This window comes from Haliaeetus albicilla, chromosome 15 (genome assembly GCF_947461875.1).
Source record: "Haliaeetus albicilla chromosome 15, bHalAlb1.1, whole genome shotgun sequence".
NCBI classification, from domain to species: Eukaryota; Metazoa; Chordata; class Aves; order Accipitriformes; family Accipitridae; genus Haliaeetus; species Haliaeetus albicilla.
The window spans coordinates 18,413,503-18,428,243 of record NC_091497.1 but is presented as its reverse complement, the minus strand read 5'-3'; the positions used below and the strand labels follow the sequence as shown (position 1 = coordinate 18,428,243).

General features: G+C 35.5%; 1 protein-coding gene across 16 annotated transcripts in view; it reads right to left on the bottom strand.

Moving 5' to 3' along the window:
• MYCBP2 (MYC binding protein 2) overlaps positions 1-14,741 on the bottom strand; it is a 201,252-nt gene that overhangs the window by 144,206 nt on the left and 42,305 nt on the right. For all 16 annotated transcript variants that reach the window (XM_069802496.1, XM_069802497.1, XM_069802498.1 and 13 more), the window contains exons 8-14: positions 12,975-13,071; positions 7,869-7,942; positions 6,565-6,703; positions 5,689-5,765; positions 3,914-4,118; positions 1,046-1,210; positions 163-321 (exon numbers count right to left, since the gene is read on the bottom strand). In XM_069802496.1, coding sequence (XP_069658597.1) covers positions 163-321; positions 1,046-1,210; positions 3,914-4,118; positions 5,689-5,765; positions 6,565-6,703; positions 7,869-7,942; positions 12,975-13,071 — 916 coding nt within the window. The remainder of the gene's footprint in view (positions 1-162; positions 322-1,045; positions 1,211-3,913; positions 4,119-5,688; positions 5,766-6,564; positions 6,704-7,868; positions 7,943-12,974; positions 13,072-14,741) is intronic.

Sequence of the window (14,741 nt, the reverse complement as noted above, 5' to 3'; positions counted from 1 at the left end):
CAGTTGAAATGAAAGCATCCATACCTGGGTTTTTTTTAAGCTCATTGCAGGTACTTAAGCTTTAGTTACCAAAATTATATTTTGTAATAAAATGCTTAGCTATGTTTTCACTTGTGATATTTTCCAGCACACAAAACAAAAGGAATAATGTAGGTCCCTCACCCTTTCCTCCCTGGCTCATGGAGCCTGTGTCTCGTCCACACTGTCCTTTATTATTTACGCCAAATGTCCAAACTTCACCATTCTTCATTAATACACAGGTGTGAGCTTTGCCCATGGCTACTTGAGTCACAAAATGGCCTTTCAAATCTGTTACTAAACCTATAAAACATAAAACAGTTGAGTGGTAAATTGCACTTTCTACCCAAGAAGGAAATTTCAACAATACAACAAAATCGCTAGTGGATACTGACAATTTTTGAATTAACAGCAAGGAAGAAAAACAGCAGCTACAAAAAACAAGTGCTAGAATAAGAAGTGAAAGGAGAATTAGGCTTAGGCCATTTGTCCTGCAAAGAAAGAAGAGCCAAAACCAAATCAAACCCTGCTGCAAATCACTTGTTCTGAAAAACAATTCTAAAGGGGTCATAACACCATTGGAGTTTATTTCTTTAATATTTTTATTGAGATGTACTGGATCACCTGCAAATTCAAAACAGGCTGTCTTGTGAGCAGCAGAGAAACATATAAGGCCTGGTTTCCTGCAGCATTTGTTCATGACAAAACATGTCTCATTTCTGTGACTTTTTCCGGTGTGGCCTTCTAATGTCAGATTAATACAACAAATTTTTTTTTTTTTTCCTCCTTAGTGGAAGCATTCATTTGGGTATTTGTCACCAGTGCTGCTATATATTTTTACAGAACTTAAGGAAACTGTCTTCTCTCTCTTTCTATCTTTGTCACACTTGGCTGAATCAGCAGAAATTCAGAAATCTATTAGAAGAGTAAGAAACACACAAACATAATTTCCGCAGGCTAAATACTTCCAGACTAATTTCAATTACTCTACTTGAGAAATCACTTAGAAGACAAATATTTAACTTACTTGTACTATCAGAGTAAATGGCATCTTTTCCAAACATGTAGAGTTCTCCATCTTTTGAAATTACAGAACTGCTTCCATTATTGCATGCTGTAGATATGACAATCTTTCCTTCCATTTTAATAATTTTTTTAGGCTTATATGGTTTTGACTGCCGTCTGCTTTTAGCTTCAAATAAATAAATAAATAAATTGCAAGTCATTCTACCAAAAAACCTTCAAAGGCATAATAACATTTGTTTTACAATTAGGGGTTAGTTTTTAGACTGCTACTGAAAAAAAACCCATCTGTGTGATCTCCTGGTCTAATTTTTATTGTATTACAGTGGTTTCTCTCAAAAAATTCAATGGCAAGCAAAGTCATGATTAGATAAGTATCTTTCAGGAATGATTCTTCAAGTTTTTCTTTTTTATATATATATATATATATATAGAACTAACTTTATGAACTTTACAAAGCAGCGCATAGTAAAAAAAGTCCTCATTGCTATCAGCGAAGTATATATATGACAATATATGCACAATAAGTTCACAGAAAAATGTTACACAAGTTCATTTATTTAAAAGAAAAATATTAAATTCTCTATTTATTAGAACCATATTTAGAAAACCTGTGAGTCACAACAGATTCCCACAAGATGAAAAAAGGAAGAAAAAATACTAAAAAAAGCCCATCCCCAAATCATTTTTTGCAATCTGGCCTCAAAGAAAACAGTAACACCATAGCTGAAGACTGGATAAAACAACAAACAGCTACCATTACTGCCTGTGAATTTTCACCCAAGTCAGAGAACTGCCAGCTACCTCCATTTGCTGACAATTACCAACTTGCTACAAAAAACACCCACCCACCCTTACTGACAGAAACCCAGTCTCCCTGCCCAGGTTTAAAAGAAAACAGGGGAGAAGAATTAAAACTTGTGCATATCCACTCTGAGCCAAATTCGAGTGACAAAGAGAACCAGATGAGTCAGAAGAGAGTTGAACTTCTTTTAAAAGAACTCAGAAAGACCTTGATCATGTCCTTAAGTAGATTCTACAATAAGATCTAGTAAGTACTAAATCTTCTCACCTAAATTTTACTAGTATAAACAAAAGCAGTGACAGCAATTTACTTCAAAGTGCTAAATTTTTATTTCACCTGAAATTGTAGATTAATTAAATATACAACGAAAAGAATCAGTTTAATTGTATTCTGGATAACTTCCCAATAACTGTGCAAAGAAATCCTGAAATTTGTGCTTTTAAATGTATTTCCTGAAATCTTTTTATTTGAATCTCTTAAATTTACTCTACATTTACTGGAAAAAGTAGTATGATTTTGTCCCACACAGTTTTCAGTAGATTTGCATTTAAATAGACTCTACAAAGTTACTATAGCACATACCATGTTTGTTATCCAAAGACTTTTACACAGGAGTACTACTTAAGTTCCTCTCCCCCGAATACATTCAAGAATCCACTCCATATGCACTATCAAAACTTAAAATATGTTCTTGCCTGTATTTTAGTTATATTTCATGGGAAACCCCACACATTCTTGGGGAATACTGTCAGTGTAGTTAATCTTTCACAGGAACAAGTTAAATATGCTTTGTTTCTGCATGAGCTATGCCATACCTCATGTATGCAGCCCACTGAGCTTTTGTTAACAACTTTCTTGAAGAGTAAACCTCCTACACAAGCTGATTGAGACAAAGCTGGACTCTACCACTGCCGTTTCTCAAGATTTTAAATCTATTTTTAAATTGTATTTTAAATCAATTTTTGAATTCTAACCATCTACTACTACCACCTAGTCTTGAATTTTATACCAACTTTTGAGTGTTATTTATCATATTTCTAACTGACTGCACTGAGGCACAAAAATTTCAGTCTTATTAAATTTGTGTTTAAATTCTATGGCTAGCAGACCGAAGTTTTCCACAAACCTGCTTTGTGAAAAATATATTAATTTTAATGGTAACATCAAACTACACTATTACAACAGAGAGAATGAGAGATTAATTTGAATTTGAGTTAGGCTTCAACACTATATGAAAATGCCATCTATGAAATATATATTACATTATCCTATTAAAATGTACACATCGTGAGGCTGACAACTCAAAAATATCAACTTTGTTTTAAGATCCTCAGGAACTAGGTATTTTTCAAAACACATTCTTCCTTCTTTTTTTTTTTTTAAATTAATCTAACACAACATAACAGAACAGTCTGTTTCCTAAAGTGAAGTATTTAATTTAATATCACAGCAGATCACAGCTTTAGGGCATCTAAAGCTATCTTTCATTGTCTTATAAAGTGTATTTCAACCTAAACACAGAACTTGAGAGATCAAAACTAGGAAATTTGATAATTTTATATTGAAGAGGCATTTGTTAGTCTGAAGATCAAATTAATCTGTCTTCTCTAATGTCTGAAGGGCTCTGCTTGACCAAGCACAGAAGACCGTGCTTCTACAATTTCTAACCATTGTACCTCTCCATTACGGAGAGGCATTAGCTGGCAAAACACCCCTTTCCAAAGTTCTCTCAAACAACAGTGAAGAGGCAAAAGTTTGGCTCTTCAGTTTTTCAGACAAAGTCCCAGGCAGACAGCATGGCGTCTTGACCAAAATTATGACTGCCTTTTCTCAGGACAATGCTAAAATAGCACTCCCACCACACAATCCCAACTGTGGTAAAACTGAGATCAACATCTCTAGCTGGGAGAGACAGTGGCACTGGTTGTCAGGACCTGTGGCTGGCGTAAAATTCAAACCCAACGGCATGCCTACATGTTCTTGGAAAATGTTAAAACTCATCTTTTCAAATTAAAAGGTGGTTAATAGGCTTTTATTAACCATTGATCAAGCAAACATAATACGTACTTGATTCGCCATCCTCTCCTTTACTAGCCGAACCTGTGAAGAATATGCTTCCATCCTCAGCCACGAGTAAGGCATGTGAGCCATCATGTCCAACAGAGAACTGAATAATCTTTGGAGATTTTGTGATTGGGAGTTCAACCCATTTTCCTGCTGAGGGACCACCTTGTTTGATTCCAAGGCTCTGATATTTGCCAGTATAATAAATCTAGGAGAAAACAGTGTATTGTTTTCAGTTATGCCACAGCACTTCAAACTTGCTTCATTGTTAAAGTTGCATTGTTTTGAAATCCTGTCATTTCAAACCATACAGAACTTCTCCTGACATTGTTTACACCTTTCAATATCTCTATCCTAAACCCATGAATTTTGACTTAATGGGGGAAACATTCTGATTAGATTCTGCTTGTTTTGAAATGCGCTTTCTACTGTGCCACAGAGTTAGTTTTCACATATAATTGTTTGGCTAGATGAGTTGAACACACAAGACAGAACTGTTCAGAAGAAACTACTCAGAGGAAACCAAGCATTTAAAACACTTAAGAGAAATGTCTGGTCTGTGTTAAAACAACATAGTATTATAATAAAAATAATTAAAAATACCAATTACTACAAATTTTAATATGCTTCAACACATTTTTAAAACATTTTCAGTAAATGCACAGTGGCCACTGAATACATAAATAACATGGACTAAAATATTTCACATGAACAAATGAAAAACTGATATGAACTAAAAAAAGGTTTCGTCTAGAACCATGTTACTCAACAGTAATATAAAATGGCTGTGTTAAACCTATGTGGGCACCTAAAGCCATTTTTCATTGTCTTACCAAGTGTGTTTCATACCTAAACACATAACTTTAGAGATCAAAACTAGGAAATTTGTTAATTTTATATTGAAGAGGCATTTGTTAGTCTGAAGATCAAATTAATCTGTCTCCTCCAATGTCTAAAGAGTTCTGCTTGATCAAATTCTGTTTCAAACTACTAAATTCTATTAGGAAAATATAGTTACGTTTATTTATGAACATTTTCACCAATCTCACTGTTTTGACAGCAGCAGAGCAAGGCCTTCATTCCAATAAAGCAATAAAATTCTGAACACAGGAAAACAAAGAACTACGCTTATACAAGTAAAATAACATTAGTTTCCTAAACCAAAATAGAAACACAGTAAATAACGTAAAAAGTCATAGTGACAGTAAGCAGAATTATTTCTCAATTTCAATGAATATGCAAATGCCTCTGAAAAACAGTCTCCACTGAGCAGAATCAACATATCAAATCATTAAGAATAGGTTTAAAGAAATCAATTGAAAACTTTGCATAGGGGAAGTCAATAGTTCTCTGAAGGATTGGAAAACTCAGGTTGCGATTTAAATAAATGACTTATGGTCAGACTGTTTATGGAAAGTTATGGGTAAAAAATTTCGCAAATGTGCTAGCACATCATTTGTAGACAAAAGGTAATTTTGTCCCCCAAATCTAAAATTAACCCTCACACTGTCTCTAGGTAAGACTGACTGTAGAAATTCCTATAGATTCAAGCCACAGATTTCTCAACGGTTGCAATACCATCTGTTTATGTTTTCAAATAACCATTTGCCTTTTTCCCTTTAAAGTGGGCTCTGAAAATGTATTGAAAAACAGTCATATAAATTCATTCTAACATACTAAAGAGGCAAAAAGGAGTTGTGGAAAATAATAATTAAATTAAAAAACATGTAGAAATACATTGATGAAATTTGCTATTTATTACAGAACATTTTCAGTACCTTTCCACTAGCAGTTTTCATTAGTGCAAACTCTCTTCCAGCACCAAGGACAGCTGATTCCTCATCAAACCCTGTACCTGTGTGACAAGTAAGATTGCGTTAACTGGACAGTTTAACCAGGCAGTTTCACAGACCAGTTTACGGACCTAACTCTGCCAGGGAGATTTTGTCGTAACAAAGATTCTAAGGAAGTTACAAGTGAAACAAAGTTTTGCTGCCACAAGAAGGCTTACTGGGCTAGACCTGGCAGAGTTGTTCAAATGGGAAAAAAGCACCAGCATAAAAGCAACTGAAGTTGGTCAGAAAAAAGGTTCATGTGGTCAAATATGCTTTTGTTCTGACAGTGCCCAAAGCAGACACCTAACAGCAAAAAAACCCAAAGCAAAGGCCAACTAATATTTCTCCAAAATACCTTTGTAGACACCAACAATTTTGCATCCCAAATTCTGATGCAAAGGTATTTTCCACGTATTTAGTATCTTTCAATGCATTTCTTTTCCATTAATTCAGCCAGCAGTCCTTTTAACTATTGTTAACTTTGACCTACAGCAAGGAGTTCTATTGCTTAACTACCTGTTATATGAGCACTATCACGAAGTCCAAGCTTCAAACAATTATATATTTATTATACAACTAGAGGAAAATACTGGAAAACCATGAATAGTGCTATAGACAGAAAGGTGGTTCAAAATGAGCGTATGGATTACTGAGTCAAACAATGCTTTAGCAGTTTTAAAACCTTTGTACTTCTCCACGTGTTTATAATGGAGCTATACCTTCCTGCACATAATAAAGGCAAAAAAGGGAAGGACAGTGTTTCAGTTTTATTATTTGAATTATTAGGCTTGTTATTAACCTTCAAAGAAGAGAACTTACTGATAATGTGCAAGTCTTTCTCCAGATCAAACAATGAGATGCCACAGGCATGTAAGCATTTTCTTGCAAGCTTAAGCTGCAGTTCTTGTTGCAGTACTGGCTCAGTGCTTGTTGCAAATATTCGCACTACAAAGCCATCCTGCAATAAATAAATAAAAATCTACTTTATACTGTATAATAAATGCATTAATTTACTTTTCATGGCCTAAGTACATCAGTATAATACTATTTCAGAGTAAATTATCAGAGAACACATTGATAAAGTAACATTTATTATAGAGGAGAAAAGAAGAAAGTGCCAAACAGGATGAGCTGAAGATAAGCATCTGACAGACCTTAAACACATACTGAATTTTATGAAAACACACTATGAACACTATAAAAATAGTGAATTGCTATAGAAATAATTAACTCTGAATCTCACTACAGAAAACTTGCTTTTATAACTATTTACGTCTATCTTTTAAGCCCTCAATATCTTCAGATTTAGAACCCAAAATTCTGCATGCAGTTTAAGAGTGAGTGCTTTAAAGAGTAGCTGAAACAGGTTTCTGTCTACAAGTGCAGATGAAGTATCTTCATTTGGCCATGTTAAAAAAAGTTGTTCTGTTAACAAGGAAATGGATTAATCCTGGTTTTCTTATAGTTGCATATCTGGTATCTTTTGCCAACCCTATCTCACCCCACCCCTGCCCCATCCCTGTTTTACAGCTTTCTCACTGTCAAAAAAGTAAGAACTGTCTGCTGAACAAAACAGAACAGCTAGAACTGTTTTGCCGCTAGTAGAAGCACTTATTTGGGTTTCCACAGCTTTGGCCAATAGGCAATTTTCATATAAAAATCTATTGGAATGTAGTATCTTTCATACCTTTTCTATTAAATCTGGCTGAAATTCCCCCAAAAGTACCAAAGCAATTACAGGAAATTAAATTAGAAAAAAAAATTATAATTAAGCTCTGAGAAGCTTATCCCACAGAGGCCCTGCAGAATAACATGTTAAAAAGCCATTATTCCATGTATAAGATTTTTTTCTCAGAAAAAGCAACAAAGTTTTTCTTAAAACTTACCTCAAAAATAAAAGGAAACCTGAAAAATCCATCACAAATCAAAATTGTGTTGATAAATACCAAAATACTGCTCTTTTATGCACAAATATGGCAGTTTCTTATTATGTCTAGTTACATAGACGTCTTGTGTTAGTGAAGAAAAAGCCAAACATTAAGCAAAAAAGAATCTCTAAGTATTGTAAAATAAAACAATTCAGTTGAGAGAAAAATAGTTTACCCATCATATGTAATACTTACATCTCTAGATGCTGCTATTTGATTAATATATTCTCCATCAGTGAAAAGGATATTCTGCCCTTCAGTATGACAGTCTGTGAGAGAAAGATGAAGTGCACTGCATCAGTTTATATTAACATACACACACTGTTCTCTGCTTCTGTCTAATTCATTCTCACTACAATCAGACTATGAGAGTTGTAGTCGGTCTAAAGAGAGGTCATACTGTCCTGATAACACTATTTTATGCTAGGATCTCCTCTCTCACCAAAAGCATATAATACTCTTTTGTCCCTTGTCATGGTTTCAGCTGGGATAGAGTTAATTTTCTTTCTAGTAGCTGGTGTACTGCTATGTTTTGGGTTCAGTATGAGAAGAATGTTGATAACACACTGATGTTTTCAGTTAGTCTAAACACTACTTAGCAACAAGTCAAGGATTTTTCAGCTTCTCATGCCCAGCCAGCATGAAGGCTGGAGGGGCACAAGCAGTTGGGAGGGGACACAGCCAGGGCAGCTGACCCAAACTGGCCAAAGGGGTATTCCGTACCATGTGATGTCATGTCCAGTATATAAACTGGGGGGAGTTGGCCTGGGGGGATCGCTGCTTAGGAACTAACTGGGCATCAGTCAGTGAGTGGTGATCATCACTTGTTTTGTATATTCCAATTTTTTTATTATTATTGTCATTTTATTATTGTTATCCTTATCATTATTAGTTTCTTCTTTTCTGTTCTATTAAACTGTTCTTACCTCAAACCACAAGTTTTACCTTTTCTTTCCGATTCTCTCCCCCATCCCACTGGGTAGGGGGGAAGTGAGTGAGCAGTTGCGTGGTGCTTAGTTGCCAGCTGGGGTTAAACCATGACACCCTTTAAGAGTTATTAAAGCATTTCTCATTGTATGAAATATAAGGGGCTACCCCAATATTTAACTACAAAAACATTTAATATTCACCTGTGAGGGGTATTCTAAACTATTACAACACAACTAAATTCCAATTTTCTGGGAGTGTTAGTCTTTCTCCTTCCCCAGAGACTTTTTTTTTTTTAATAAGGGCCATTATCTTTAAAGAAAATTTTCATCAGTCCAGCTTATAAAACCTACAGAAATAAATGAAACAGAATCAAACTCTTCATTATTCATCTCATTTTTCCATTGTTCATAAATTTCACCAAACTATTAATTTGACATTTTTTGGAAAACTATAAAGCATATACTTGAATGCATCATACATTTATTGAAAACAGGTCAACTATTTCCAAGAAAAAAAGGCAGGGAAAGAATTCTGCCCATATTAGGGGAAAAAAAGAAAAAGGACACTTTCTCTACAAGTTTAAAAGTATGTCCCTACACCATCTCTTCTTCCCTTCTTGCTCTGCTGATGGAGCTACTAAGAGATTGGTATTATATGGCTTGTGTGGTGCTTGTTTCACTGATTACACAGGAAACAGACCTCTTCCAAAAATACTACAGGACAGCTACTTTACACTCTAAATAATCTGTTTCATAACCTGAACAAAGATCCAGTATCAGTCATTTTATCTAACAAATTTAATGCTAAATGAAGCACACATAATATATCCATAATATCCTTCTGGCACAACCATTTGCTATTTTTTGCTAGCTAGCTAGAGCATTTTATTAAGAATAATACAGCTGAAAAACCCCCACAGTATTCACAAACCCATAAACCTGTTTACTTTTTAGTACTATACTGCCCAGTCCAATATAGTATCTTACCAGGAATAGAATATGCATTAGGTGGCCTTCTCTAATTCTCCCATCTTGAAGTAACAGACCTAAATTAGGCAACCTCCCCCTTAGAGCACACACAGATATGAATCACAAAGAGGGTAAGCAGCAAGCAGGATGGAGAATGACAGATACACTGAAGTTTGAAAAATTGCTCTCTCAAAAATAATCTTGGATTTAATGACCAAAGTCCATTCATGTTACTAATTCTCTATGCTGCAATGTGATATTAGTGATAAAACAAGAGTTGTTAGTAACTTGAAGTTTCAAAAATTATCTAAATAACTTTTCTGAAAGGTTATAGGAAGTTAGTAAGTATTAAGATCCATTGAATGGCTGAAAACTACATGCTCATGTAAGCATAACAGTCAAGGAAAGAGGATATTCTGGCCACCAGTGGGTCCATATTACACTGTTTGGCCTACTTCTTGAGTCATTTCAAGAAAAGACAAGCCTCCCAGTAAACATTTTTGGGGGTTGTTTGTATGTTTGGTAGGTGTGTTCATAGAAGAAATCTGGAACAGGGATGCTTGCCTTTTTTTTTTTTTTTTTTTTTTAATGTATGTTCTTCAGAAGACTTCCTGAATATTAGCACTTGATTAGATAACATCCAGGCCCAGCATTAAATATCAAATTAATGGGGAGAGTAGAAAATGGAAGGCAAATGGAATATCTGTGACAAGTAGGATAGTATAGTGTCTCAGCTAGCAAGGAGCTCTTATGATCAATTGTAGTCTTATTCAATCTGACTTTGGAAATTACTCTGGCTACAAAGATATCCAAGGTTTCTCTCTGGAGATTACTGTAACAGAAAGGGCTTATGTTTTACTTAAATGACATAACTACAGACATCTGTTAATCACAGCCTCCTTAGAGGCTTCAGGAGATATTGACTGTCAAGCATCACCTTCCGTATTTACATAGTGCATCCCGTACCTGGCTAATAAGTACTCTTGAATTCATTTAGGCTACCCTCAGTTAGCAGTACTTTTCAGACTAAGTGAATAGTCCTGAGCTCCAAGATATTAATGTGTAATTTCAAAGAACAATGAAACCATATACCATGTAACTTCAACTTCTTCAGCTGAACATAGCAACCTTTCTCTAAGGTAGGGAGTAAGAATTACTGTTAAAGAAACGGTCAAGATGAAAACCTCCTCTGTAAATTCAGGTCCAATCACCTAGAAAATCTCATAGAACTCAGGGATTCTTTTATGACATTTGGAACTGGGTAGACAGATCCACAGCTCAAGGACAGTGTATGAAGCTTGGCAAAGGCATCAGATACAAGAATGATGACATACAGTCTGGTAGTTCCAGATATGTTGTCAGATTTGCTAGATCATCTATCAGAGCAGAAAGACTGCCCTCTGAAATAGAAGTTTATGGTTTCAAGAAGCTGGTGGATCCTACTGTCTGAGAAAGGAGAAGATAATGTTCCATAGTTCACTGAGTTTCCAAAGGTCACAACTTGTAGCTAGGATCAATTCCTAATCACATCTCCTAATGAACTCCTAATCTCCTACGCATCCCTGTAAGAATAAATATGAATACCTTATTTAAATGCAATATCACCAGCCCAGGAATTTGAAAGAGATTAACTCCAGATAGAGCCATGTCTGAACACCATTACCAACTAGGAGCAAATAGTTGGAGTCATGTCAGTATTCAGCTGTTAGCAAGGTTACTGCCCTCTAGTTCTATCCCATGTCGTTTTTCAGAACTACAACATGCTGCAGGTCATTATTAAGATTACAGTGGGGCAGCCACTACTGTTTAGAGATATGTACCTACTCAGGCTTCCTCAGGATAGGTCACATACCCTCCCCCCACCTTCATTTATTTCCTTCTAAAAGGAAACAGAAATAACCAGAAGTGGACCCCTTGGAATTTGTCCTAGCCAAAAGAACAAGGCCATATCTGCTCACAATATAACACTGAGGTAAGTGTGTAGAAGTGCACAAAGCAAACCAGCAAAGTTCAAGGGCTGAAATACAAAGGGTAAGAGTTATGAAGAACATCTAGCATCCACTTTCATAGCATCACAAACCACACGAAATGCAATTGTGTGAAATAGTTTGAGGGATTTCTGAATGGGTATTCCCACAGTTATAAGATTTGCTTTTGCACTGAAAGATTAATACATTTTTGTTTAGAAGGCATACTCTTGTTTAATTTGTGCCTTTTTATAGTATAAACACAAGGCTGTCTTGCAGAATGATGCTTGTCACTGAAATTTGCAAGATAAAGCTAACAGCTCAGAGTTGTAGACTTCAAATGTGCTCAAGTGTCCCTCAAGACTCATGAATTGCACTGATTTCTTTACCAGTGGTAACTTAATTAAGGACCTCAAAGGACCCTACTGGTTGAAGAAGCTGCCTTGAGGTGAAAAAAGTGGAAAAGCAATCCTACAAGGCAATTTGTCAGGTCCTTGAATGTGCCCTCACTCAAATTTCTCATACAGCCCCACAAAGACCAAGCAGCTTAAATAGACATCCACATTTTAAGGACTTGCAGAAAGTTGCATAGACTAGATTCTACATTCATAGTTTGTTTCAAAAATTACTGTTTGTGTTTGAAATACAAAAAGCCTACAGAATTTTTCTGAGGTTTCAGTCAGTGCCTTCTTATTTTTGTCAGGATACAACACAAAATCTTTCTCCTCATCTATAGAATAAACCTATCACTGTTCAATCAAAAGATATTCTTGTGCCCTTCTACTGTTCACATGAGTGGCTAAGAACAGATGTGTTTCACGAGGAGGCCATTAAAACATGTTCCAGGAACATCCTCATTTTCTAAACAGAGACCCAAGTTATGAGGATCCTCTGCAAAAAAGCCAAGGAAAAAAGCCAAACAGAAAACCCAAACAAAAACTAAACTACAGAAAAATATCCCCAAACAAACAAAAACCCCCACCAGTTTAAACATCAGAAGCATGGTCCATCAGTGCTCATTAGCCTCCTTTGTTTTTTGGATACATTTCTACCTATATTTAAAAATGGCTTTGGTCATAGTTTGTAACTACCTACATGTAACAGATACTGGAAACAAAGTTGTATCTGAGCCAAATGCTCGAAGTTCAAACGAGGAAGAAATAAAAATTCTTTAAGAAGGAAGTTAAGCTCTTGGAGTCTTTAAATTAATATGACCATACATTCTAAAATGTTGCAATATTCTTCCAGTAGTTGGAGTAAGATGCAAGACCTCTGAATGAAATACTGCAGCTAGTCTAACACAGCAAATCAAAGTCATAAAAAAGCAGTCTCTTTGTGATCTCAAAATCTGTCTCAATTTCCTTTCTGCTTACCTGAAAATACATAGCATGTAAACAGTGAACTATAACCATCTTCTCGTATCTGGATGTTCTTACCTGGCAAAGCAACTGTACCGTCTTGTTCCAAAGTTTCAGGGTTTATTCTTACAGCTGTCATACTGTGATTATTCGCATCTCTATATAATAAATAACCCTGGTAAGAGTAAGAATATATATATTGGTATGAAAATATTCTTAAATACATCAAAGGACATTGTCAAAAGTGAAAAAAACGCAATCATTATTTTAGGTATTGTTTAAAAATTTTTGAAAGCTTTTACATCAAATTTACTTCATTTTGATAATCAACTTTTTTCCACTAATCAAATTCTGCAATAAAAACCAGAAATTTGACGTCCTTCCTCTATACTTTACACATGCTATGGATCAGCATGCTGAAGCTCGTATACAGCTTTTGAAGCCACATATAGCAATTCTGTTCTTCATATGTGTATACAATTACAGCTAAATGCCACAGCCACAGCAAAAACCAATGTTCCTGTCTCACTTTCCAAATCCACAAAAGATTCACAGGAATTCTGGGAAGGAGATACATATATAGAAGAGTGACCATTAATGAATATTAATATGTGCATTAAAAACTAGGGAATTTTTCAAATATGTTAAGTAACTACTTTGACTCCAACACTAACAAGATTCCATGTATTTATTCTTTCTGAGCTCTTCACCAAAGAAATTCCTGCAAAGTATATGGTGATTTTGGTAACATCGGCCATGACACAAGGTTACATACAATGAGTTCTTATACTGCTCACCTCCCAACTCCTAACCAGACCTAGAGGAAGGGAGATATTTGGGACTAATGATTTCTTCTTTCTGTTTCTCCACATGCAGAATACATTCATTCCCCAAGATTACCTATTCTGGTCAGCAACCCACAACAAGAAGTCTCCCTTGGTATACCAAAATAGCATCTTCTCTCTCTGTTCATATGTATGTTCATATTTTTTTAAAGGTTTGATTCAGTCATCAGTTTAGAAGGTTACTCAGTAAAAAGATTTGCCTACCTGAAACTCACATTTGAGGTTTATCATTTATACCTATAACTTTTGAATGCACTTTTAAACACACACAGTCAAAGAAGTTTTGCTTTAGCTTAAACTAGATAGGCTGCATAAGCTGCCACATTTGCATAATGTGCACAGATCCATGTGAAGCAATATGGCAACGTTGCTCTTGTATCTTTTTTGATCCCACAATGCCTGTGAACCCTTGAAAGATTTTTGAGGGAGCAGGGTAGAAACAGGCGGGGAATTTACACTTAGAAAGCACTTCTGCCATAAAAGCAGCTACAGGAAAGGAAAAAGATTACTTAAGGGCACTTATGAACATATTCATTCAAGGTGACTGAGGCCAAGCAAAGTAGTATTCACATACAGGAGGGCTGCAGAGGCCAATATGCATAATGACTACGTAATGATTCTAACAACAGCAGTGACAACAAGAGAAATGACAATGGCTTGCACTTGCTTGAAGCATGACTGGCCTCACATGTGGATTCTACACATATAAGAACAGATGCATTTCACAGGGACATTACTAAGGCTTAACCTCAGAATATCTTCATTTGTCAAAGAGTCAGAGACCCTAATTACAATCATCTAACAACAACAGAAAAATCCAACCAACTCTCCTCCTCCCATCTAAAACTAGTTGAATTTTCCTGGATAAATCAATCTCTGTGAAATGAGGAAAAACAAACCCACACAAACTAGGATAATTAAGTAAAGAGCATTAAAGTAGATCGAAAAGCTTCAGTCTAAAGAAAGCTAGATGAAGTGAGAAAAATCACTTGAATTTGAG